The 26640-nt window shown below is 41.4% G+C and overlaps 1 protein-coding gene across 3 annotated transcripts; it reads left to right on the forward strand.

Annotated features, from left to right (window-relative positions):
- Positions 1-1669: 1669 nt before the first annotated feature.
- On the forward strand, positions 1670-23392 carry LOC103111998 (cytochrome P450 4A6-like). 3 transcript variants are annotated; one of them, XM_007521353.3, is made up of 12 exons: positions 1670-1892; positions 4728-4869; positions 5832-5879; positions 6788-6915; positions 8618-8742; positions 9399-9553; positions 10002-10108; positions 10193-10383; positions 10479-10612; positions 11552-11616; positions 11729-11805; positions 22870-23392. In XM_007521353.3, exons 1-12 carry the CDS (start codon positions 1698-1700, stop codon positions 23063-23065), a joined length of 1563 nt encoding a protein of 520 aa, XP_007521415.2. In that variant the 5' UTR covers positions 1670-1697; the 3' UTR covers positions 23066-23392. The 3 variants fall into 3 exon arrangements, with proteins under 3 accessions (XP_007521415.2, XP_060061957.1, XP_060061958.1); XM_060205974.1 differs by lacking the exons at positions 11552-11616; positions 11729-11805 and having other exon boundaries at positions 22870-22991; XM_060205975.1 differs by lacking the exons at positions 11552-11616; positions 11729-11805; positions 22870-23392 and adding an exon at positions 11307-11371.
- The last annotated feature ends 3248 nt before the right edge of the window (positions 23393-26640 follow it).

The following is a 26640-nucleotide window of genomic DNA, read 5'->3' on the forward strand; positions in this document are numbered from 1 at the left end:
TTAGTGTTGTCCATCATCTCCTTTAATTTCAGAATTTCTGTTTTGGAGTTTTTCTTTGTGAGTTTCTCAGCTCTTTGGTGAAGAGATCTCTGACTTTCTTAATTTGTGTTTGTACACTATGGCTGGTGTCTTATGATTGTCTTCGTAATTAACTTTCTGAAATTAACCTCAGACATTTGTTTTCCAAGTGATCTTGAACCTGAACTTTTGAGTTCTTATCCATGTTTTGGTTGGGTGTGGTTTCTGCTGTTTAACCAGTAGGAGGTGGTTCAGTTGTATTGTTTATATTTGTTGGTGTGTTGGGGGGCTGGTAGTGAGGGTTGCTGAGGGGGATAGTATTCCTGATTTTCAGGTCACTGGGAGTTTCAATATGGCTCCATCTGTTTCCATGTGATTCCAACTCCAGATCTGAAATGTGTGGTGTGCATGCAGTTGCCTATGGCTAGGGGTAGGCTCTCCCAGCCCCCTCTTCTATGTTTTTTTTTTCCACTATGCTGCTACCTAACTCAGTGCCAAGTCCGCAGTTTGAAATGTATCCTTTTGTATCGCCCCCCACCCCCCGCTGCAGTATAGTTCTGAATTCCAGCTGCCTCTAGCCCATGTTGCTCCCTGCCAACCCATTGCAGGTATCTTTTGTGTTTTTTCTGCTAACCCCCTTCCCCCCACCAAAGTGTGGTTTTCCTTCCTTGTTAATCGTTAGCCATACCCATGAAACTCTCTTTCTTCATTTTCATTTTAGATAGCCCACTTATTTCTCTCTCAGAGTTGGTTTTATGGTAATGATTTACTTCAACTATTGATTGTCTGGAAATCTCTTCATCAAACAGTCTAACTGGATAAAGTATTTATTTTATTTTATTTTATTTTATTTACTTTGGATAGAGACTAAAGTTGAGAGGGGAAGAGGAGACAGAGAGGGAGAGAAAGAGAGACACCTGCAGCACTGCTTCACCACTCTTGATACTTTCCCACTACATATAGGGACCAAGTGCTTGAACCCAGGTCTTTGCACACTTTAATGTGTGTGTCATAGCAGGTGTGCCACTGCCCTGTGCCAGAATAGGATAATTAGAAAAAAGTGCTTGAAAGGCTGTTACATTAGTATGAGTTTACCATCAATCACTAAAAATAATGTAGTATCCTATTATCTTGATATATATGTATGTGTGTATATATATACATAAATTAATGTAATATATATTATAATTGAAAGAGATGACAGTGACAAGTAAATTTGACATTGAAGTAAGACATACAATTAAATATTTATGCACAGTTTAGTTGTAAATGGATTTGCATATACATATCAAATTGAAAATCTGCTATATAATCTAGCATTGTGTTGCAGAATGATTATTATTGTAATGTGGCAAACTAGATTCTAAGTGTTTGAGGTCTTTTTTTATTCTTTGCCTAAGATTGCATCCTAGTATCTAGCAAGCAGACTAGCACATTAAATTAGTGAGAAAGTTGAGCAATAGAAAATTGATATATACATAGCTTTAAGTTGAGAAAGCTTCTCCTCTGTTTCCCAAGATGGACTTTACAGAATTAATAATTGCTGGTGACTGAGCTCTGCCCTCAGTCCCAGTGGTCAATCTTGACACAGGTGGGTGGGACAATCCATCACTGAGGGAAGACTGATATGAGCTGAGGAGATCAGGAGGAGTCAGGAAGCCATTGAGAAGCTGTGCACCATGACTGAGCCTGTGCTGAGCTCCCTGAGATCCCTGGGCAGCATCTCTGGGCTCCTGCTAGTGGCTTCCCTGCTCAGCCTGGTTCTGCTGCTTCTCAAGGCAGCCCAGCTCTACCTGAAGAGACAGAGGCTGCTCAAGGTCTTTGAGCAGTTCCTGTCGCCTCCCTCCCACTGGTTCTATGGACACTCCAGGGAGGTAGGGAGGAGCTGGGTGGAAGGGGGAGGGTGAGGAGAGTTGGCTGTCAAAGGATAATATATCACTGGGCAAAGCATCTGTGTGTGAAGGTGGTGGTGGTAGCGAGATCCATATTATCTTTCAAATCTTGACTCTTTATTCCATTCTGAGGACCTGTCTCTTTATAGGAAACCATTGCTGGTTTCCTATGAAACCACTGCTGTCCCAGAGCTCTGAGAGGATTCTTGCTCAGCCCACCTTAGCAGCTTTCTATTGTGAGGACAGTGACTGGCTTTTTGAATTTCTCCAGTTCTACCCCTCAATTTTCTTACAGAATAAGGTTTCTATATGCATCCTGTCTGTTCACTCAGTTCCATTCTCTCTGCTTGGCTCTAAGCTTTACTGGAAGGATAGACAGAAGCCTACCTTTCGTTGTTATTTATTTACTTATTTATTATAGCCTCCAGGGTTATCACTGGGGCTTGGTGCCTGTACTAGGAATTCACCAGTCCTGGAGGTGATTTTTGTTGCCCATGTTGTTGTTATTAATATTGCTATTGCTGTTGTTGTTATTGTTGGATAAGACAGATAGAAATCCAAGGAGGAGGGAAAGACAGAGAGGGTGAGAAAAAGATGCAGACCTGTTTTACCGCTTGTGAAGAGACCCCCCTGCAGGTGTGTCTCCTTGGGCTGGAACTGGGATCCTTACACCGGTGCTTGTGCTTCACACCATGTGTGTTTTACCTGCTGTGCTACTGCCTGGCCTCCATGTGTGCCATTCATATTTGATTGTGTCTCAGCCTTGGGTCTCTGATTACACCATGCCTTCTATTGAAATGATGTGTGCTTCATTTATCCTTTTTTCCTCCTTTTTCTTTTCTTTTCTTTTCTTTTTGCCACATAGATGGAAGCCAGTTCTGGTCAGTAGATAGGTTTTTTTTTTTTTTTTTCACTTAGTGTTGCGCAAAAGTAAATTAGTTCCCAAAGGATGACAGAACCTAGTGAGGTTTGTATTGTTATATGGAAAACTGGGAAATGTCATGTACCCATCTAACCAAGCCCAGTCCCAGCCATCTCCTCCAAATAGTCCTTAATATGTTTCTGGGAGCAGAGGGGTCTATGTTTTCTCATGACTGTCCTACTCATGAAGCAATGTGCACTTGTTCCAGCTACTTCCTCTGCAGTGCCATAGCTGTGAGCTCCCAGGAGCTATGTTTCTAGCTCAGTTTTGTAAGCCAACAGTCTCTAGGTCATTGGTGACTTAATGACAGAGTAAGTTCATAATGAAGAAACTTTTATTATTGACTTCTGAGTTATGTCCTATTCCTCAAAGCATTTCCCCAGAGACTTGACTTCTGACTGTGAAAATATTAGCAGCACTCTGTTGTTCTAACTTCTTGTTCTTTCTGTTTCCCTACTAAACTGGAAACTCCACATAGATAAGGACCTATAGTTGTAACTTAATTCTGTAGCTAAGTCATAGCCTTGCACAGAATAGATGTTCAATTAAAATCTGTGCTCAGTGAAGAAGCTTAGCCCACAGTTAGACAAGTTTTCGCAGGCCTGGCAGTTTCTGTATGAGGGAAGGTGCAGGCAGAGGTTAGATGCCTGCGGAGCAGAGAGTCTCTTTGAGTTCAGTAGAAGCAGTGAAATAAAGGAGAGCTGACCCAGTGAAGCCTGTGTAAGCTCAAGTATCTGTGAGAATCCCCGGGGCAGCAAAGCAGAGCCAAGTCTCAAAAGCTGAAAGGAGGCTGTTGCTCTGTGGCAGAGAGCAGGGGAGCACCAGCTAGAGGCAGGAGCCTGTGCACAGGCAGCTAGTGAGGCTCGGGGGAGTGAACAGCAGCAGCAGCAGCAGCATCTGTGTTGGTCCTGGGGAGGGCAGCTGCCAGCGTGGCTGAGGCCAGAATTCAGATGGGAGCAAAGGACTTTGCGTCACACAGAGACATTCACAAGATGATAACAGGCAGTGGGAAGTCACAAAGACATTTCTTTTACTAATCTAGGAAAATGAAGTAAAATCTGAAACAGCAAATTAACAGTTCATACCATTTTCATAGATGCACATCCAAACTTCGCTCTAAGTGAGCACACATTCCATGTAAAGAATAAAATATGCTGATAGCTTGCTACTTAATTTTCACTTAATCATATATTAAGTGAAAATATATAACGGTGCTCCAGCACCGTTTTCTACTAATATGTACTAATGTGAAATGATAGAGCATCTAGCATGGCAAATTAATATTTAAATGCAATCATACATTTTAAAAGATAATCCTTTTATTCCCTACATAAACAAAGCTGAATGACAAGGCTGTCGCTCAAGCAGTATTTCAGATCATCAAAATCCTTAAGTAAATATCACACTAATGGGCCCCACGGTGGTAAACTAGGTTGAGCATGCATGTTACCATGCACAGAGACCTGGGTTCAAGCCTCCAAGTCTCTACCTATGAAGGCCAGCCTCACAAGAGGTGAGCAGTGCTACAAGGGTCTCTCCCTCTCTCCTTTCCCCTCACCTCTCAGTTTCTTTCTGTTCTGGAAAAGAAACAAACAAATAAACACCTGAAATGTGACACTAATGACATCTAAAATTTTACACAGTGACCTGACCCCTGACCCAGTTCAGAGTTCAGTCATTGGCCCTACCAACAATGAGACCAAATAGAGCCTGGGGTGAAGCCTTGGCCAAAAAAACATTAAGGTTGGATCAGAATCCAAGTCCTAAGTCAAACTTCGGAACTTTTAGTTCTGCTGGTGCAGACTATCTGCCTGTGACGATCATGCCATTCACCCTCACTCCAAACGTGGGAGCTGGACAATATTTAAGTTGATTTTACTGTTCCCTGATGACAGTTCCAAGAGGATCAGGAGCTACAGGTGTTACTGAAATGGGCAGAGAAGTTCCCATGTGCCTTTCCTCGTTGGCTGTGGGGGACGAGGGCCCACCTGATGGTCTATGACCCTGACTACATGAAGGCGGTTCTTGGGAGATCAGGTGAGAGCCCAACCTGCACCTTCACAGAAACATGTTAGTCCAGTGGGTACCTGCCCTTGTCCCTGAGACTCCAGAAGATAGTGGCAGATTTCCCAGACCTTCTACCAACTAATGTTATAGCCCACAAGTGTGCCTAAGCCAGCAGTATTTACTTATAGTGTATCAGTTGACTAGAGTCGTGTTAATTAATTTTTTGTAATTTAAAATTTTCATTTCTTCTAATAAATTTTATTTATTTATTTATTTATTTATTATTGGATAGAGACAGAGAGAAAATGAGAAGGAAAGGGGAGATAGAGAGGAATGAGACAGAGAGACACCTGCAACATTACTTCACCACTTGTGAAGCTTTCCCCCTTCAGGTGGGGATCATGGGCTCAAACCCAGTTCCTTGCACTCTGTAAAATGTGCATTTGACCATGTACACCACTGTCTGGCCACTTAATTATTTTTTTAAAATTAAATTGTCATGAATTATTATATATAATCAACTCATAAATTACACTGGGAGTTATTGGTATTGTGATGGTAGGTATGGTGTGGTAATCTAGGTTTGTAGAGGTGTGAAATTATAGACCAAAGACACAGGAAAAACAAAAAGCTACCCAAGATCTTCTGGACAATTTCCTTCTGTACTGCTTGGCATTTGCCTTCTGAGTGGGACCTGCCCTCATAAAATATAGAGAAACCACACAGTCTTCTGCCTTCTCCACTGGCATTGAGGGCAGAGCTTTTGCTCTTGCCAAATCACCATCCTAACTGCTGGGATACCAAGACTGACTCCCTGATCTCACAGTGACTAAAGAAGACAGAGGGACCAAGTGTAGGAGGTGGTGGAAGGTGACTGGAGACAGACTGCCAACTGACAGGCATCTGGAAGGGATGGGAGTTCAGTTCCTCCTGGAGGTATCTGTATTGTTTTGTTCCTTCTAGTTTCTACAATGCCCTGCCTTTCCTTTCAGATCCAAAAGCTCTTCATGGTTCCTACAGACTCACTGTTCCCTGGATTGGTAAGTACACATACCTAGAAATGCCTCCAGCATGGGAGGAAAAGTTGTCTACTTGGGCTATAGGTAGCAATAATACCAGTTTTACCTCTGAATCAAGACTCCTTTCACTCTTTTTGAATAATCTCTTACTCCCTTGAAATGATGGTGAGGGTATTATGAAAGCTCAGTTTTCTTCCTCGTCACTTCTAAGTTTTTCTATGGTTCACAGCTGGATGTTTATTTAATTCCTTCTGTGAACTCTCCCCTTCCAACCTATTCCATCCAGAGGTCATAAGAGCATCTTATGAACAAGCCAACTTGGGGAATTCACATTATCTAAATGTACTGAGATTTCCATGGTGGAAAGAATGTATGATCCAAAATATGACATTTTGCTATACAGATTCCAAAGAGGCACTTTGGAACAAATATCTCAGGAAAACATTTTACTCCCCTCTTTGAATATCTAAAAGAATTTGGATTATAGTCCTGTTTTCATGAGCTACTTGTGTTTGGAGCTAATTCTATGAACACTGGTGAATGTGATAGACTATAAACTCAGATTCCTTTTTGGGGTCACTATGTTTTTGAAGCACTAGTGACACATACTTTCCAAACAATTGAGATTCACATCTCCCGTAACCTGACTTCCTTCCCTTAATTTCCAGAGTCCTGAACCCCTTTCCTTACTCCTAAAGACAACACTCCATGCTGTCAATCTCTGGAGTCTTTCATATCTATATAAGTGCCTTATAGGCATATAATTAAATGTCTTCTTATCTGTTAATTTGTCAGATGCCCATTTAATTGTTTCCACCTGAAAAGCATCTAGAGGGGTGCCACTATCTCACAACCTTTTTCTGGCTAGCTGTTTCTCAGTCATCTCTCTAACTGCTTATCTCCTTCCTAAACATTTATCTTTGCCTCAGGGTATGGTTTGCTCCTGCTGAATGGACAGCCCTGGTTTGAACACAGGCGGATGCTGACCCCAGCCTTCCACTACAACATCCTGAAGCCCTATGTGGGGACCATGGCTGACTCTGCTCGAGTGATGCTGGTGAGTCTGTTCTTTTTCTTACCTGCACACAACCATGCACAGAACAGCTCAGACTCCACTCCCAGACAACTCTTTGAATGTGCCACTCAGATAACATGAACAGGCTCAGACCTTACTGTGAGTAAGGATTCTCCACAAAGCAGCTCAGCAAGATGTTATCCAGGCAGCAGTTTGGATCCACATTTTCCTCAACCCTCACAATGGAGTCATGGTGGGAAAAACACCCCCCCATCCCTCTGTCAGTGCTTTAGCACTGTGAACCAGAGCCAGGCCATTCCCCTGGGCAGCAGGACAACGTGCCCCTGGCTGGACTGACAGCCTTCACTTAGTGGTGGGTGCACATCCCAGGGTATCACTCACTGGATCTCGCTGGGATCCAGAGTTAAAGGAGAGAGAGAAGGAGAAAGAGAGAGGGAGAGAGAGAGAGAGAGGGAGAGGGAGAGAGAGAGAGAGAGGGAGAGGGAGAGGGAGAGAGAGAGAGAGAGGGAGAGGGAGAGAGAGAAAGAGAGGGAGAGGAAGAGAGAGAAAGAGAGAGAGAGAGAGAAAGAGAGAGGGAGAAAGAGAGAGAGAGGGGGGAGAGGGAGAGAGAGAGAGAGAGGGAGAGGGAGAGAGAGAGAGAAAGAGAACTGCTTCTCCATCACAATTCATTTCTCAATACTTGTGTGGGATGCATTTGATGAAGGAAAGGAATTGGAAGTCCCTGGATTACCTTGGTTCAGAGCCCCGTACTAACTCCTTAGGCTTTCTCTGCCCTTGATACTGTTATAGGAGATGTTACGTCTCCCAAAGTAATAGGGGTATTTTGTCTCTTTTAGTGTAGATATGACTACTATAGACTAATATCTATAAAGGCTTTCATAAAATAAAAAGTATATTGATTAATTGCATGAAAATAGGGCTTTATTGTCTTATATTAAGGAGAATGAAGGACATTAAAACAAAACAAAACATTGTGACTACTTCCTGTACCCACCAATCCTCAAGTCCTCTCTGGCTTCAGGACAGATCCACTATTTCCACCTGCAACCCCTTCTTCTCCATGCCTCTTTTTTTACCCCAGTTCTTGATCTCCTGGTACTTATGGTTCAGAGTTCATGGGCAAATTCCAGCTTCCTCTCCAGTTCCTCAATTTGCTTAACATCCCCCTCCCCTGCCTTTTTAGTTTCTTTGTTGCTTGGTACCAAGAATACTGGGAAATGTAGTCTTTCCAATCAAGTTCATATCTTAATCCCTTAAAATATTGAAGCAAGTCAATAGCCTAGTAGTGACCTATAACAATCTCTCTGTTTGAATTTCTCCTGTCCATTAGGTCTTCTCAGTTCTTAGGCAGATCAATCTCCTGTCCCTGAGAAACAATGTGTTTGCTCAAATGTGCTTATTATCACACTTTGCTACAAAAACTAAAAAGAATGCAACTGGATTTTACTGTTGACTATAAGTCATTAATCCCCTAATAACAAAATAACAAAATTAAAAAGAAAAATCAGATGATTATAAGATAATTTTATATTCTATACAGAGATCTACAGAATAGTAGGCATCATTTTGTAAGCCTTAATGTCACAGTCTTAACCAGCTTTGATGCATCTGATCTGGAAAGTAAAAATTCTAAACAGTATATCTAGAGAGAGAAGAGAAATAGGCTGTGAGCCTATTTCTACCCTTCTGGTAGAAAAAGGTAATTTTCCCCCTCACTGTATAGGACAAATGGGAAGAACGCATCAGCCAGAACTCCCATCTGGAGATCTTTGAGCATGTCTCCTTGATGACCCTGGACACCATCATGAAGTGTGCCTTCAGCTACCAGGGCAGTGTCCAGACAGACAGGTCAGTGAGCACCTCCAACTGTGTGTCTTTATTCTAACCGAGAGGTGTGGACTTACCTGAGATGCACATAGGGTATCTGGAGCATAAACTAGTATAACAAATAAGATTCAGTTACTAGACTAGGAAAGGTTATATTCTTTTTTAAAATTTAATTTTCCTTATGTTGCCCTTGGTTTTTTTATTGTTGTTGTATTTATTATTGTTGTTGTTATTGATGTCTTTGTTGCTGGATAGGACAAAGAGAAATGGAGAGAAGAGGGGAAGGCAGAGAGGGGGAGAGAAAGGTAGACACTTGTAGAACTGTTTCACAGCCTGTGAAGCAACACCCCTGCAGGTGGGAAGCTGGGGGCTGGAACAAGGATCCTTAGGCCTGTCCTTGTGCTTCATGCCACATGCACTTAAACAGTTGTGCTACCGCCTGGGGAAGGTTATATTCTATCCCCATCAAAGCTGGTGCCAGATAAATGATCGTGGCATACAGAGAAGCCTGACTCCTCTTGAACCGATAAAGAAAGGAGGTCCTTAAGGATATAAACAGAAAAGAAAATGCTTTCTTGTGATCTGTTGTTAGCAGAAACCTCCATCCAGAGTTTCACCCTTCCGCTAGGTCAGAGTCTGCCCTCCTCTCTAGTCTCTTCTGACACTTCTTCCTTTAGGAGCTCCCAATCCTACATCCAGGCGATCATAGACCTAAAGAACCTGTTTTATTCCCGACTGAGGAACGTCTTTTACCATAATGACCACCTCTATGGACTGACCGCTGAAGGCCGCAGGAACTACCGTGCCTGCCAGGCGGCCCATGAACACACAGGTCGGACATTCCCCTGGACTAATCCCCTCCTGCATCAGGCACACCAAAAGGGTCTGGCCCTCATGCCTCAGACAGAGCTGGGAGCTCACAGATTCCTTAGGAATGGTGGCAGGCCAGTGTGGGGAATGTTTCTCATGCAGGGGGTCAGAAACAAGGAGTTGGGGCACAAGATGTTTGCAGCGATGAACATATGTCACCTTATTGGTGATGGCTGAATGGGACCCTCCCTGTAGAATCCAGGGAGCCCCATGGGCTGAGCTCTTGAGGGAAGGCAAAATCTATAACAAGAGGGTTCTGGAACCCTCAGCTGATGTGCACACCCACTCCCATACTCAACCCCACACACCTGTACCCAGACTGCAGCTTGGGGACAATCTGGGCTACTGTGCTTGCCGCATCTGGGCACCCAGTATTCTCAGCTCTGCCTGGGTCCACTGTTCTGGGACAGACCGAGTGATCCGGCTGAGGAAGGCTCAACTGCAGAAGGAGGGAGAGCTGGAGAAGGTCAGACAGAAGAGGCACCTGGATTTCCTGGACATCCTCCTCTTTTCCAGAGTGAGTGTGTGATGGAGAAACTGAGGCTTTGCCCAGATCCCCCAAGGAAGGGGCAAACCCTTTGCTGTCACTATCCTTCCCCAGATGGAGAATGGGAGTAGCTTGTCTGACAAGGACCTCCGTGCAGAGGTGGACACATTCATGTTTGAGGGTCATGACACCACAGCTAGTGGCATCTCGTGGATCCTGTATGCTCTGGCTTCCCACCCTGAGCATCAGCAGAGGTGCCGGGAGGAGATCCAGAGCCTCCTAGGGGATGGTGCCTCCATCACCTGGTGAGTGTCCCAGCCACTTGGAGCCCTGTCTGCCTAGGGGAGGAAACCCAGGTGTGACCATGCTTTTCATGCCCTCATGATGGGCTTTGTTTCAGGGACCACCTGGACCAGATGCCCTACACCACCATGTGCATCAAGGAGGCACTGAGACTCTATCCTCCAGTACCAGGCATTGGCAGGGAACTCAGCAAGCCCATCACCTTCTCTGATGGACGATCCTTACCCAAAGGTAGGGACTCACTAAACTCATACCTGATGATCCTGTATAGACACACAGAATTTTAAATATTTAAATTGGAGCTAGTCTACTCTCTTTAAATAGCCCCCCTTTCCCTTTAAGAAAACTACTTATGTAATACTTATGTGCAGTGATAAAGAGGTATGATAAAGAGGTATGTATAAAGAGGTAGTTATGTAATACTTATGTGCAGTGATAAAGAGGTACTTAAAATACTTTGAAATAACTGCTTTTTCTGAGTTCTATTGCCAAATGCAGTCAGTCCTCCAAATGTGGCCTATATTCTTTTTCTCAAGAATATAACTATCAATTGTAATCCTGATACAACAGATGAACTCAGGGAAAGGGTAGATATTGCTCTTTCATTCTGTGTTCTAGTCAGATGAATAGACACTGAGAATTCACTGTTCTGAGTAGGATGCACCAGGATCAGCGGGGACTGGGACCAGCAGATTACCACATCTGACACCTCTGGAACAGCAGGAGGCAAACTCTTGGCTCACTTCTTTGCTAGATCTGAATCCCCACCTCTCCACATCCTACAGTGTCATCACCATAAGCAAGTTACTCAATCTCTGAGGCTTAGGTGCCTTATCTGAACAATGGACATAAGAGTACTTCCATGGAGGGATAGTGTGAGCACTGATTTATTTTAAGCACATTCTCTGTTTGCTTACAACTGCAGTTCATTAATCTGGCTGTTACTAGGGAGTGGCTACAAAAGTAAGCTTCCAATTCTGTTATTCCATCTGTCCTCATGGGTATCCTCTTCTATGTTCTATCTGCCTCTCATGCTTCAGTTTAACTTCATTTGGAATGACTCTCTTTACAGACCTCATGACTCATGTTCATGCACATGGCCACTGCTGGTTGAGGGGCCAGAAGTTTCTCCATGGGTGTGATAGTTCTCTTTTTCATCTCACCCCACAGGAGTCATATTGTCTCTCTCCATTTATGCTTTGCACCACAACCCGAAGGTTTGGCCAAACCCAGAGGTATGATGGCCAGGGGAGGTGGGTGTGGGAGAATTTCTGCTCTTCCCCTCCCCTTTGTGGCTTGGAAGAAAGGTTTGCCACTAGCTCACTTGCCATGGTACTGTCTCTGCAGGTGTTTGATCCTTTTCGTTTTGCACCTGGTTCTGATCGGCACAGTCATGCTTTCTTGCCCTTCTCAGCAGGGTCAAGGTGAGGTCTTTTGCACTTGAGTGTTTAGGGAGTCCCTTGGGGGCATGCCCTGATGCATGTGACCGTCTATCAACTTGCATAGTGATGTTTGCAGTTATGAGGTTATATGGTACTTCACCAGGAATGGGGCACGTGTGTTAACACAATTTCAGGACACTCCGTGATGACACTGACCCATTTGTATTTCTCGGTGGAATTCTGCAATTCACTGTCAGTGACAGCTCTGCAGTCATTCTATTCTGATATTTTCCGTACTTCGTAAGTACTGCTTTAAAAATGAGTACTTTTCATAAAATTTCATGTCAATAAACTCTTTTGACAGAAAATTGACTGATCATTCACCCTAAATTGACTTTTTCTCTCACCCCACATTCTCAGTCCATTCTATCACAGTTCACTTAGCAATCCACTGCTCACATAGCAGTGATTTGGAGGTATGTTTAGATATGTAGTTGTTTCCTTTACATACTGTTCACGGCATCTCCATGAAAGGTTTCAGTAGATGTTTGGAGGAACTCTTACATCCGTTTCCATACTTTTTATCTTTGCAGTCCCTTCCAAAACAACTTTGACCCTTCTATGTTTGCTTAAAGGCAGAACGTTGCCTACTGGCAAACCCTTTGTATGAAGGATTTGACTACTACAGTTTCGTAGTCCACATAGTATAATGTTGACTGAAAGGATACAAGTGTGAAAGATCAAGTCTTTGAGAGAATATCCAGTACTCAGTATAGGGCACACTGCTCTTGAAAGAGTCCTAGCATACAATATGCAGCAAACTTGAAGCAGCTGTTGAGATGGACTAGGGCTCTTCAAATGGCTGCTGTGAAAGTCCTCCCTCCACTGCTGCTGACTCACCAGTGATAGACTCACTTCAGGTGTCAGTAGTTGCTAGGAGACATTTGTTTCTGGAAACTACAAAGTAATTGTTGCAAGTAGTTTTTTTAAAAAATATTTTTATATTTATTTATTTTCCTTTTTGTTGTCCTTATTGTATTTTTATTGTTGTAGTTGTTATTGTTGTTGTTTTTGATGTCATCATTGTTAGATATGACAGAGAAAAATGGAGAGAGGAGGGAATGAACAGGAGGAGAGAAAGATAGACACCTGCAGGCCTGTTTCACTGCTTGTGAAGCCATTCCCCTGCAGGTGGGGAGCTGGGGCTGTAACTGGGATCCTTAAGCTTGTCCTTGCACTTAGTGCCAAGTCCTCTTAACCCACTGTGCTGCCGCCTGACTCCCACAAGTAAAAACAAGCTCCTTTGAACTCCTCAATTCTTGAGTGACTCTACATTTATACAACTGCCGTGGTCTGATTTTCTTCCAGAATGATGCTGGCATTTAGTTTTTCCACAAACATGAGTTCCTCTTAGATATATGATTTAAGCCAGTGACTGTCAGTTAAAGGCAGAGGATGCGCTGGGGAATTGAATCCTAGGTTTACTTTTATTTATTTTTATTTTTTATTCTATTTTATTTATTTTATTTATTTATTTAAGAAAGGATAAATTAACAAAACCATAGGGTAGGAGGGGTACAACTACACACAATTCCCACCACCCAATCTCCATATCCCACCCCCTCCCCTGATAGCTTTCCTACTCTCTATCCCTCTGGGAACATGGACCCAGGGTCATTGTGGGTTATAGAAGGTGGAAGGTATGGCTTCTGTAACTGCTTCCCCGCTGAACATGGGCATTGACAGGTCGGTCCATACTCCCAGTCTGCCTCCCTCTTGCCCTAGTAGGGTGGGTCTCTGGGGAAGCAGAGCTCCAGGACACATTGATGGGGGCTTCAGTCCAGGAAAGCCTGGCCGGCATCCTGATGACATCTGGAACCTGGTGACTGAAAAGAGAGTTAACATACGAAGCCAAACAAATTGTTGAGCAATCATGGACCCAAAGCTTGGAATAGTGGAGAGGAAGTGTTAGGGGGATACTCACTGTAAACTCTAGTGTACTACTGCTTTCAGGTATCTATTTTGCAGTAGTTTATGAATACGTGTGAACATAAGCTCTCTCTCACAGAAACTGGTGTATATCTAGGTTTTGGGACTTTGTTAGAAAGTGAACCACCTGAGATGGAATTACAATATACTATGAAAGGAAAGGTCTCACCTAGTAATGAAGCTGAAGGGTTGTCATTCCACATGTGAAGTCTCTGGACACAGTCTGAAGTGAAGCATGTTGAGGTGGGCATCGTGGCGTTGATCAGGTTGTGATCAGCAGATGCAGTATTATTTGATATGGATTGGGAGAGGCATACGGGAGAGTGGGCCCTACCCAAGGGTTAGAGGACTGGGGGAAGTAGAGGCTCTATAGTGGATATGTGAGGTTCCTGCTGTCTTAGGGTTCAAAAAGACTATTGATAGTTAATGTTATCATCACATTATTTGGTAATTGGGTTAACTTTGAAAAGTCTTTTTGTTAGGGTTTGCTGTACAGTACCCAGTATCTTGTATATAGCTGTACTATTGGTTGCTTCTGATCTACTTGGTCTAGGCTTTTGAGAGACTCTACATATCAATTACATGGCCTATATATTAAAAAGATTCAGTCTGTGTTTTAAAAAACTTCGAGACATACAATTAATTTTCCCCCTCTCATATTAATTAACTAGTGATTTATAAACTACATTTTACTAGGAGTGTACATAAACACCATTCCCACCACCAAAAGACTGTGACCCATCCCTCCCACCCACTCCCACCCCCCACTGGCCCAGGAAGCTGCATGTCTACCCCTCACCACAGGGTTTTTACTTTGGTGCCCTACTTACAATTTGGTCAGGTCCTGCTTTTAGTTTCCCTTTCAGATCTTCTTCCTCTATTTCTGTTGATGAGTGGGATCATCCCATACTCATCTTTATCTTTCTGACTTAGCTCACTTAACATAATTCCTTCTAGCTCTGTCCAGGATGGGTCAGAGAAGGTGGGTTCATTGTTCTTGATAGCTGCATAGTATTCCATTGTGTATATATACCACAGCTTTCTCAGCCACTCATCTGGTGTTGGGCACCTGGGTTGCTTCCAGGTTTTAGCTATTATGAATTGTGCTGCTATGAACATAGGAGTACACACCTCTTTTTGGTTGGGTGTTATGGAGTCCTTGGGGTATAAGCCCAGGAGAGGAATTACTGGATCATATGGAAGGTCCATGTCTAGCCTTCTGAGAGTTTTCTAGACTGCTCTCCACAGAGGCTGTACCAATTTACTTTCCCACCAGCAATGTAAAAGGGTTCCTCTGTCCCCACAACCTCTCTAGCATTTGTTGCTGCTGTCCTTTTTGATGTATGCCATTCTTACAGGAGTGAGGTGGTATCTTAGTGTTGTCTTAATTTGCATTTCTCTGACAATCAGTGACCTAGAGCAGTTTTTCATATGTTAGCCTTTTGGATCTCCTCTGAGGTGAATGTTTTTTTCATATCCTCTGCCCATTTTTGGATGGGATCATTTGTTTTTTTGGTGCTAAGTTTGCTGAGCTCTTTATATATTTTGGTGATTAGTTTCTTGTCTGAGGTATGATATGTGAAGATCTTCTCCCATTCTGTGAGGGGTCTCTTTGTTTGTTTAATAGTTTCTTTGGCTGTGCAGGAGCTTTGCAATTTGATGTAGTCCCATTGGTTTGTTTCTGCTTTAGTCTTCCTTGCAATTGGGTTTGATTCATCAAAGATGTCCTTGAGGTGTAGGTGTAGGTGGGAAACTGTTTACCAATGTTTTCCTCTAAGTATTTGATTGTTTCTGCTCTGACATCCAGGTCTTTGATCCATTTGGAGTTGATTTTTGTTTCTGGTGAGATAAAGTGGTTCTATTTCATTCTTTTGTATGTTACAACCCAGTTTTCCCAGCACCATTTATTGAAGAGAGCCTCCTTCTTCCATTTAATACTTTGGGCCCCCTTATCAAAGATTAGATGTCCATAGGTGTTGGGATTTATTTCTGGGCTTTCAATTCTGTTCCACTGGTCTGTGTGCCTATTTTTGTTCCAGTACCATGCTGTTTTGATGATGATGGCTTCATAATATAGTTTAAGGTCTGGGAGTGTGATGCCTCCATTTCTGTTTCTTTTCCTCAAGATGGTTCTGGCAATTCTAGGTGTTTTCAGGTTCCAGATAAATGACTGTAGTGTTTGATCTATTCTCTTAAAGAAGCTTGGTGGAACTTTGATGGGTATTGCATTAAATTTGTATATGGCTCTTGGGAGAATATTCATTTTGATGATATTTTTTCTTCCAATCCTTGAGCTTGGGATATCTTTCTATTTCTTGGTATCAGTTTCTATTTCCTTGAGTAGTGACTCATAGTTTTCAGTATACAAGTCTTTCACTTCTTTGGTCAACTTTATTCCTAGGTATTTGATTGATTTTGCTGAAACAGTAAATGGGAGTGATTTCTGGATGTCTTCTTCTTCAGATTTAGTGTTTGCATAAAGAAATGCCACTGATTTTTGTACATTGATTTTGTAGCCTGATACCTTGCTATATTGCCTAATAACTTCCAGTAGATTTCTGCTGGATTCTTTAGGTTTTTCTATGTATACTATCATATCATCTGCAAATAGTGAGAGCTTGACTTCTTCCCTTCCAATCTGTATTCCTTTGATTTCTTTCTCTTGCCTGATTGCTATGGCAAGAACTTCCAATACTATGTTGAAGAGTAACGGTGACAGTGGACAGCCTGTCTAGTCCTGGATCTGAGGGGGAATGCTTTCAACTTCTGTCCATTGAATATGATGTTGACTGTAGGTTTGATATATATAGAATCCAGTATCTTGAAGAATTTCCCATTTATTCCCATTTTTTTGTAGAGTTTTGAGCATGAATGGGTATTGGATTTTCTCAAAGGCTTTTTCTGCATCTATTGAGATAATCATGTGGTTTTTAGCTTTTCTTTTATTGATGTGGTGAATGACATTGATTGATTTACGGATGTTGAACCAGCCTTGCATTCCTGGGATGAATCCCACTTGGTCGTGATGAACAATCTTTTTGATATGTTGCTGTATCCGGTTGGCCGAGTTCTTGTTTAATATTTTGGCATCTATGTTCATCAGAGATATTGGTCTGTAGTTTTCCTTTTTTGTTCTGTCCCTATCAGCTTTTGGTATCAGGGTGATGTTGGCTTCATAGAAGGTGGAAGGGAGTATTCCTGTTTCTTCAGTCTTATGTAAAAGCTTAAGAAGTATGGGTACTAACTGTTTCCTGAAAGTTTTATAGAATTCATTTGTGAAGCCATCTGGTCCAGGAATTTTGTTGTTGGGGAGATTCTTAATAATGGTTTCAATTTCTTTGTCTGTGATTGGTGCATTTAGATTTTGTAGTTCTTCTTGGTTCAGTTTTGGAAGGGCATATGCTTCTAGGCATTGTTCCATTTCTTCCAGATTCTCTAACTTGGTGGCATATAGTTCTTCATAGAAGTCTTGCAGGATTCTCTGTATTTCTGTGGTGTCAGTTGTGATATATCCTGCATCGTTTACAATTCTATTAATTTGAGTCTTCTCTCTTTTTTGTTGGTGAGTCTGGCTAGGGGTTTGTCAGTTTTGTTTAATCTTTCAAAGAACCAACATTTGGCTTCATTGATCTTTTGTATGCTTCTTTTATTTTCGATGTTGTTTATTTCTGCTCTGACTTTAGTTATTTCTGTCCTTCTGGTTGCTTTAGGGTTCCTTTGTTCATCTTCCTCTAAGTCCTTGAGGTGTGCAGTAAGTTCGTTCATTTGAGCTTCATCTTGGTGTTTAATATGTGATTGTATGGCTATAAGTTTCCCTCTCAGTATTGCTTTAGCTGTGTCCCAAATATTTTGATAGGTTGTGACTTCATTTTCATTTGTTTCCAGGAACATTTGAATTTCCTGCTTGAGTGAATCTCTGACCCAGTGGTTCTTAAGGAGTATGTTGTTTAGTTTCCAAATTCTGTGACTTTTAATAATTGTCTGTTTGTTGTTAAATGTTAGTTTTACTCCACTGTGGTCTGAGAAGATACTTGAGATGATTTCAATGTTCTTGAATTTATTGATGTTGTCTTTGTGGCCTAACATGTGGTCTATCCTTGAGTATGTGTTATGTGGATTTGAAAAGAAGGTGTATTCCATTTTTTGGGGGTGACAGACTCTGAAAATGTCCAAGAGGTCTAGTCTGTCAATCTCTTCATTCAATTCTCTTGTATCTTTGTTGGTTCTCTGCTTTGTTGATATGTCTAAGTGTGAGAGTGGGGTAATGAAATCTCCCACTATTAATGTATTACTATTGATGTATTTTTGAAATTCTTTCAGTATGTGCTTGATGTATTTAGATGGTCCCTCATTGGGTGCATAGATGTTAATGATTGTTAAGTCTTCTTGGCTGATTGATCCTCTAATCATTAGGTAGTGTCCTTGCCTATCTTTTATTACCTTATTTAACTTAAAATCTATCATGTCTGAGATGAGAATGGCTGTTCCTGCCCTTTTTTGTGGTCCGTTAGCCTGTATGACAGTTTTCCATCCTTTCACTTTAAGTCTGTGTTATCTTGTTGTGACAGATGGGATTCTTGCAGGCAGCATATGGTTGGGGTATGTTTTCTGATCCATCCCCCCGCCCTGTGCCTTTTGATGGGTGAGTTGAAGCCATTGACATTTATTGATATTATGGATTTAATGTATTGTAGTGCCATTGTTCAAAATAAATTTTTATTTGCTCTGATATATTGCAGGTATTATAGTGATGTTCTTGTTTATAAGAGGTCTTTTAGAACCTCTTTCAGGGCCAGTTTGGTGATGGTTGCCTCCTTTAACTATTGTTTGTCTAAGAAGGTTTTGATCCCTCCATCTAGTTTGAATGAAAGTCTAGCAGGATATATTATCCTTGGTTGAAACCTTTTCATTCAGGGTTCGATAGATATCTTTCCATTCTCTTCCAGCTTTTAGAGTTTGAGTGGAGAAATCTGCAGATAATCTTATGGGTTTTCCCTTGTATGTGATTTTTTGTTTCTCTCTTGCAGCCTTTAGGATCCTTTCTTTATCCTTACTCCTTTTCATTGTGACTATGATGTGTCTTGGTGTCTTCAGGTCTGGGTTGATTCTGTTTGGAACTCTCTGGGCCTCTTGAATCTTGATGTCCTTCTGTTATTCAGGTCTGGGAAGTTTTCTTCTATTATTTCCTCTAGAATGTTTGCTTCCCCTTCCTCTCTTTCTTCCTCTGGCAGGCCAATTATGTGAATGTTACTTCTTTTGAGATCATCCCATATATCTCTGTTGTTGTTTTCAATGTCTCTCAATCTCTTTTTGAGCTCTTTCACCTCTTTCTTCGTTTTCTCTAACTCATCCTCTGTCTGACTAATTCTGCTTTCTGCTTCTGTTAGTCTGCTTTCCCTTGCCTCAGCTTCTTTCTTCATTACAGCTATTTCAGCTTTCAGTTCTCTAATTGCCTCAAGGTAGTTAGTATTTTCCTTGGGGGTCTCAACTGTTGTTTCCCTAATACTGCCATTCCTTTCCTCCAATGTTGTTTTCATTTCTGTGATTATTAAGTTTATTATTGCTTGCATAGTTTTCTTATCTATGATTACTTCTGGCTGATTTGTAGTTTCTTCTGGACTCTTGTCTTCATTCATTGGAGTAACAGTTTTATTTTTTTATCTACCCATTTTTTTTATTTATATGTTTCTTATTTTTATGCTCTGTTGTTCCTCAGTTGTTGTGTCTTGAGTACAAGCAACACTGTACTAAATATCTTTATGACTATTGTACTCACCATCCTCAGGAATTACAATAGCAACCGAAGCAAGTATTGAAGCAGTTTAATCTCTACCAGTTAGCCAAACAATGTCTCCAGTCCATGAAAAAATAGTAACCAAATCCCAGTGAAGAAGAGAAAGCAAAGAAAGAAGGGATAGCAAGAATAGACAGTTATGCAAATATACTATCCACTGTATATTCTAGGGGTAACAAGAGGGGAAAGGGAAGTAGAGCAGAGATACTCACATAGAGAGTCCACTCTGAGTCAGATTTCTTCCCCAAAATAATTCCTAAATTCAGAAAGACAAAGAAGAAGGAAGGAAGAAGTGTATGACAACATAAAAAAAGAAACAAGAGAGAGAAAAAAGGAAAGATAAGAACAAGAGCTATAATTAAAGAGCAGTGAAAGGAAAGTTTTTTTTATTACTTTATTTTTAATTTAATTTAATTGTATTTTATTTTTTTTAATTAGCTAGGAGGAGGAGGAAGGGAGAGTCTGTAGAGGTGGTAGGAGTAATGAGACTAGTTCCTCCCACAATAGATAAGATGCCCACTACCCTATCAATGAATGATACCCTAAGAGTTCATTCTGATCAACCCAAATGGGCGGAAGATATATGCCTTTATATAATATTAATAATAAAATAGAGCAGGGTACAAAAAAACCCTGTCCCAGATTACCTCAAACCTCGTGAGCAGTGGCAGCTGATTGTTAAGAAAGAAAAACAAACAAACAAACAAACAAAAACCTCAGGACTAGATAAGGATAGCTGAAATAGACAGTTATACAAATCTACTATCCACTGTATATTCTAGGGGTAGCTAAAGGAGGAAGGGAAGTTGAGCAGAGATACTCGCAGTGAGAGTCCACTCTGAGTCAGAATTCTTCCCCATAATAATTCCCAAACATGTATCAGTGAAAGCACACTGTTTGGTGGTGTGTGGTATGGTTCTTGTGGCTTTAGAAGCTGTAGGATTAAGGAAGAAAGGATGAAAAGAATGAGAAAAAGAAAAAGAAAGAGTGAAAAAAAGATAAGAAAAAGAACAGTAATAAAAGAGCAGTGGAAGGAAAAAAATTTTTATTTAAAAAATTTTAAAAATTATTTAATTAGCTATGCGCAGGGGGGCTGGCTACTTAGAAAGAAAAAAGGCCAGAGGTTTCAGAAGGGACTAGACTTAGAATGAATGATACTCCCTGGTGGGATGGGAATCCTGGTAAAGAAATAAGCTCAGCAGGGGAGCCTGTTAGGAGCTGGTCCCCAGGGACTGGTTATGGGGGTGGGAGGGGAACAAGGTACGCTTTGGAGATAATAATTTAAAAGAAAATTTTTTTCTTTTTTTCTACTCTATTTTTTAACCCAAATTAAGTTATAGTCACCTCCTTGGTGTCACCGCTAGGACCCCTTATTGACTGGCCTACTAAAGGCAGAAAATCCTACCATTTTCAGAGGATGTGGTCAGAGCTCAAGCCACTAGTAGCTTCTCCGTCCGCCATCTTCCGGGAACCTACTTTTATTTTTATTTTATTATTTGTGGGTTCTATTTTTTCAGGTCATTCAATTTCATTAAATTATACAAGTTTAATGCTAGGAGAAAGCTCACCCTCTAGAGCCCTTGCTCAAGGATGTCATTGGATAGCCTGAAGATGTGAAAAGAGAGATGGAGGGAGGACTATCTCCAGGTTCTCAACATGTGCTGAGCAGGATGATATTCAGATGTGAGAGAAGCAACACTCTATGGTGGGATTGATGTCAGCTGAGGCATCAGGACATGTCCTGCTTGTGCTGGAGGGCACAGCAGAATTGAGCTGATTCCTGGCTTCCTTGTAGAGGGAGGGGAGGCAGGAGACAGAATAGTGCCCATATATATATATATATATATATATATATATATATATATATATAGAGAGAGAGAGAGAGAGAGAGAGAGAGTAGAAAAGGACAATAGAGGGGGGCGGAGCCAAGATGACGGACTGAGAAGTAGCTTCTGTTCTGAGTTCTGACAACAACTGCCGAAAACGCCACCAGGTTCCAGATGCCATCAGGATGCCGGCCAGGCTTCCCTGGACTGAAGACCCCACCAATGTGTCCTGGAGCTCCGTTTCCCCAGAGACTCATCCTACTAGGGAAAGAGAGAGGCAGACTGGGAGTATGGACCAACCAGTCAACACCCATGTTCAGCGGGGAAGCAATTACAGAAGCCAGACCTTCCACCTTCTGCAACCCACAATGACCCTGGGTCCATGCTCCCAGAAGGATAGAGAATGGGAAAGTTATTGGGGAGGGGATGGGATATGGAGATTGGGTGGCGGGAATTGTGTGGAGTTGTAACCCCCCATCCTATGATTTTGTTAATATCTCCTTTCTTAAATAAATAAATTAATTAATTGAAAAAAAAAAGGACAGTAGAGCTGAAAGAAGACCAAAAATGCTTGGCTGTGGGAATAAAGGAGCAGGACTCTCAACTATTACACTGAATCAGATAACAGATCCGATTCTTAAGCCACCCCTCCCAAAATTTTCTGTCCGTTTTCATTTCCTCTTCTTCTAAATATTTTACAGTTTTTGTTTTTTGTTTGAACCAGAGCACTGCTCTGCTCTGGCTTATGGTGGTCCTGGGGACTGAACCTAGGACCTTTGGTGACTCCAACCAAGGAGTCCTTTTGCATATTCATTATGCTAACATCTCAGCCCCCAATTTAATTTTCTTAATAACTCTATCTGGTTCTCTAAGAACTAGGGTGAGTTGATTTCTTCCTACCCTTCCACAATGATGATGACTGAGTTCAATACTTACCATGCCTTACTTGTAAAAGGCAGTTCTAGAAGTACTGAAAAAATTAAATCTTTAGTGATTCCCTTGACTTGATTGTGGTTGGAGCACTGATCCTCCTCAAATATAATGTTCATTTCCCAGTAGGAGTAGGGTTAGTTCCTAGAAGAGAAGTAAGTTTCTCAGAGGTCAGGAGAGAGTGTGTCATCAACTTGAAAAAAAAAAGAAGTAAACCACTGACTCAAAGACTGTGCAAACTAATGTTTATCATTGGGAGAATGGGGCACAGAGCATTGGTGGTGGGACCAGTGTGGACCTATACCCTGTCACCTTATAGTCTTGTATACAAGCCACTGTGAACCACAAATTTAAAAAGTGACTGAGAAAAAAAAAAGTAAGTTAAAGAGAGAGTATGTAAGCTCTACCATGTGCAATGGAGTTGTATAGTCCTGAAAGGGTATGTCTGAGCTGGGTCAGGAGGAGGAAGCTGGATGCTCTGTTCCATGCAGGGACTCTGTGGCAAATGCTGCCCAGCTGAGAAAGGTGTTGAGTGCCCCTCTCATCTCATTCTCACTCCATTCCCAGGAACTGCATCGGGAAACAGTTTGCTATGAACGAGATGAAGGTGGCTGTGGCCCTGACTCTGCTCCGCTTTGAGCTGATGCCGGATCCCTCCAGGGTCCCCATTGGCAGCTCAAAAATTGTGTTGATGTCGGAGAATGGAATTCACCTGTATTTGAGAAATATCCAGGGATCCTTGTGTAAGAAGGACAGGATTTGATCCTTTGTTTCTAGGCTATCTTTCCCTGTGTGTTTCCATTTGTCCTGCCAGTTTGGTCTTGTATCAACTTCCTCTGGCTACTATAACTGGATTACAGTAAAATTTTCCCTCAAAGACAGTGAAGACGTTAGACGGTTATGTTCACTCTATTCCTTGATACTCTGTCACTTGTGTGCTATGATATAAAGGAGATATTTTAAATATATTTTTAACATATTATTAATATGTTAGATTTTAGAGGATAATGGAAGAAAAGATCAAATGCACTTATCTGCACATCCCAAACAGGCATATTTGTAACAAATAAATCAAAAGTACTTTTAACAATCACTGTCCTTCTTTCTTTGACTAGTTATGGTCTTAGCTGGCATCTTTTCCCCTTTTATTTGCTTTATTTTAATGAGAGAGATAAAAACACACACCCAGAGTATTTCTTAGCTCTGGTTTATGGTGGTACAACAGATTAGACCCTCTTTAGTAGGGCAGCAACATAAAATTGCAGGGTCGAGTGACAAAATTTTGTCCTAGTAATTTTAGTAGGAGTAATAATGAGTGTTACCACGACCATTTCCATCCAGGATTTCTGTACTCATCAATCCTGGCTATCGAAGGAAGTAGCACTATTTATAGCTGATGCCTCACTTAGCAGCAGGGATATTTCTAGAGAAAAGTGCTTTTAGACAATTTTATGATTGTGTGAACATCCCGTCTTGTAATTATACAAACCTAAATGGTGTATCTGACTCCCTACCAAGGCTACATGGGCTAATGTCCAGGGGGCACCACTTTATACTTGGTGTCATTGATAAACAAACAAACAAAAAGTCATGAAGCAACACATATGTGTATGAAACACTGATATAAAGCAATTGCAGCCCTCTCAAAAACATCAGACTTCTCAAAAACAGTAGACTGTGTGCTACTGTTACCCACCTGATCTGTAGACCCAAACTGACAAGTTGTTTTCCTGACTCTTGAATGAATGATTAGGTTAGATATGCATAGCAGCTGGCAGACAAGACTCAAAAGTATTTTGAAGTTTGATTACTAATTTAGCCTGGTTTTTCTCAGCTGTCCCCATTTCCAATGTTCATACTGCCCAGACATCTCAAATGTTCTCACCTAAAAGAATACAATCTGTGGATCCAGGAGGTGGTGCACCTGGTTAAGCATACACATTTCAGTGCCCAAAGACACAGGTTCAAGCTCCTGTTTTCCATGTGCTGTGGGAAAGCTTCATGAATAGTGAAGCATGGCTCTGGGTGTCTCTCTTTCTCTCTCCCTCTCCATCTACTCCTCCCCTTTCACTCCCCTCCAGCCCTCACAATTTCTTTGTCTGTATCCAATCATAAAAAAATAGATTAAAAAGTCTTAAAGTCTTATTTATAAGTATCATTTTATGGTGGTATTATTTTTTAAGTCTTTTTTACTTGCTTGCTGTTTTGGCTCACTGTAAACTATTATGCACCTTTGCTCTGAAATGTATATTTCCCCCAACTTATGGGTACATATGCACATGTGTTCTGTCATGGGCCCTGATCTACATCTAGGTTTGGTGGCTTTGTAAGGAGGTTCACCTCCCAATATGGAATATGAGCTAGGAATGGTCTCACCAGAATGCTAGAGCTAAACGGTTGACATTCCATACCTAGTGTCTCTGGACACAATCAGAAGTGAAACGTGTTGAGGTGGTACTAGTTGCATTGATTTTGTTGAGCTCAGCATATGCAGTATCTGATAGTATTGGTCGAATGGAATGGAGTGTTCAGGAAAACAAGCCACACCCTGGAGTTTCCAGGACTGGGAGAAATATGGGTTTTATAGAGAATAGGGAGGATTCCTGCTGTCTTGGAGTTCAAGAAAGCAATAGATAGTCATTATTGTAACCAAGTTATTAGGGAATTTGGTTTACTTTGAAAATCCCCTGATTAGGATTTGTTGTATCATACGTGACTATACAATGATCTATGGCATCTAATGCTATTTACATATAGCTTTATTTTATATAGTGACACAAGCAGTTGCTTCTGGTTTCCCTTGTTGAAGACTACATATGATTTAATATTGCAATTAAACAGTCATTCCCACATTTGGGACATATTCTCTGTCCTGATCCAGCTTTATAGTCCTATTTCCAACTCTGACACCATCTCCCCAGAGAATACCTTTGGTCTACCTACATGGTAGCTGTCATGCTCAGGCAAAAATTTGTAAAGTCATGGATCCCTTGAAATATACCTAAAAGAGACCTACAAGCTTTTTCCAAAATGGAGACCCCAAAACTCATCTGCTAAATGCTTGCCTTTAGGTTCCTGACTATTAAGAAATTGTTCTCCCTTATATCTTAATGCTTTTGCAGTCACCAACTTGCAGATACTATCATGATGCCAACCTGACTTCCCTGTAAAGATGGACCCCACCAATGTGTCCTGTGTCCTGGACCTCAACTCTCCAGAACCCTGCCCCACTAGGGAAATTTATTGACAGGCTGGGACTATGGATTGACCTGTTAATGCCCATGTTCAATGGAAAAAGAATTGCAGAAGACAGACTTTCCATGTTCAGCACTGCATAATGATCCTGGGTCCATGTTCCCAGAACACTAGAAAGTGGCAGGTTTTTTGGGGTGGGTGGGTGGGATGTGGAGTTCTGGTGGTGGGAGCTGTGTGAAATTGTACTCCACATATCCTACTGACATATCAAAAAATATATATATATATGTATATATAATTTATTTATAAAAGGAAACACTGACAAAACCATAGGATAAGAGGGGTATAACTCCACACAATTCCCACTACCAGTACTCCATATCCCATCCCCTTCCCTGATAGCTTTCCTATTCTTTATCTTTCTGGGAGTATGGATCCAAGGTCATTATAGGTGCAGAAGGTAGAAGGTCTGGCTTTTGTAATTGCCTCCCAACTGAACATGGGCATTGGCAGGTTGATCAATACTCCCAGCCTGCTTCTCTTTCTTCCCCTAGTGGGGAAGAAAGGCAGGGGAAGAAAGCATTCTTCAGGACATAATAGCTGAAAACTTCCCTAGTCTAGACAACATAAAAGTCATAAATGTTCAAGAAGCCAAGAGGGTCCCAAACAGAATTAACCCAGACTTAAAGACACCAAGACACATCATATTTAGAATGGAAAGGAATAAGGATAAAGAAAGGATACTGAAGGCTGCAAGAGAAAAACAAAGAGTCAACTACAGAGGAAAACCCATAAGATTAGCAGCAGACTTCTCCACACAAACACTAAAGGCCAGAAGAAAATGGCAAGGTGTATATCAAGTGCTCAATGAGAAAGGCTTTCAACCAAGAATACTGTATCCTGCTAGAGTGTCATTCAGACTAGTTGGAGGCATAAAAACCTTCTCAGACAAGCTACAGTTGAAAGAATCAGCTATCAGCAAGCCTGCCCTGAAAGAAGTTCTGAAAGGTCTCCTATAAACAGTCAGACCACCATAAATATGCCATATATCAGAACACTCTAAAAATCTACAAGAATAGCATTCAAATATCTTCAATCTTTGATATCAATAAATGTCAATGGCCTGAATTCACCTAATAAAAG

Source organism: Erinaceus europaeus, chromosome 13 (assembly GCF_950295315.1).
Source record: "Erinaceus europaeus chromosome 13, mEriEur2.1, whole genome shotgun sequence".
NCBI classification, from domain to species: Eukaryota; Metazoa; Chordata; class Mammalia; order Eulipotyphla; family Erinaceidae; genus Erinaceus; species Erinaceus europaeus.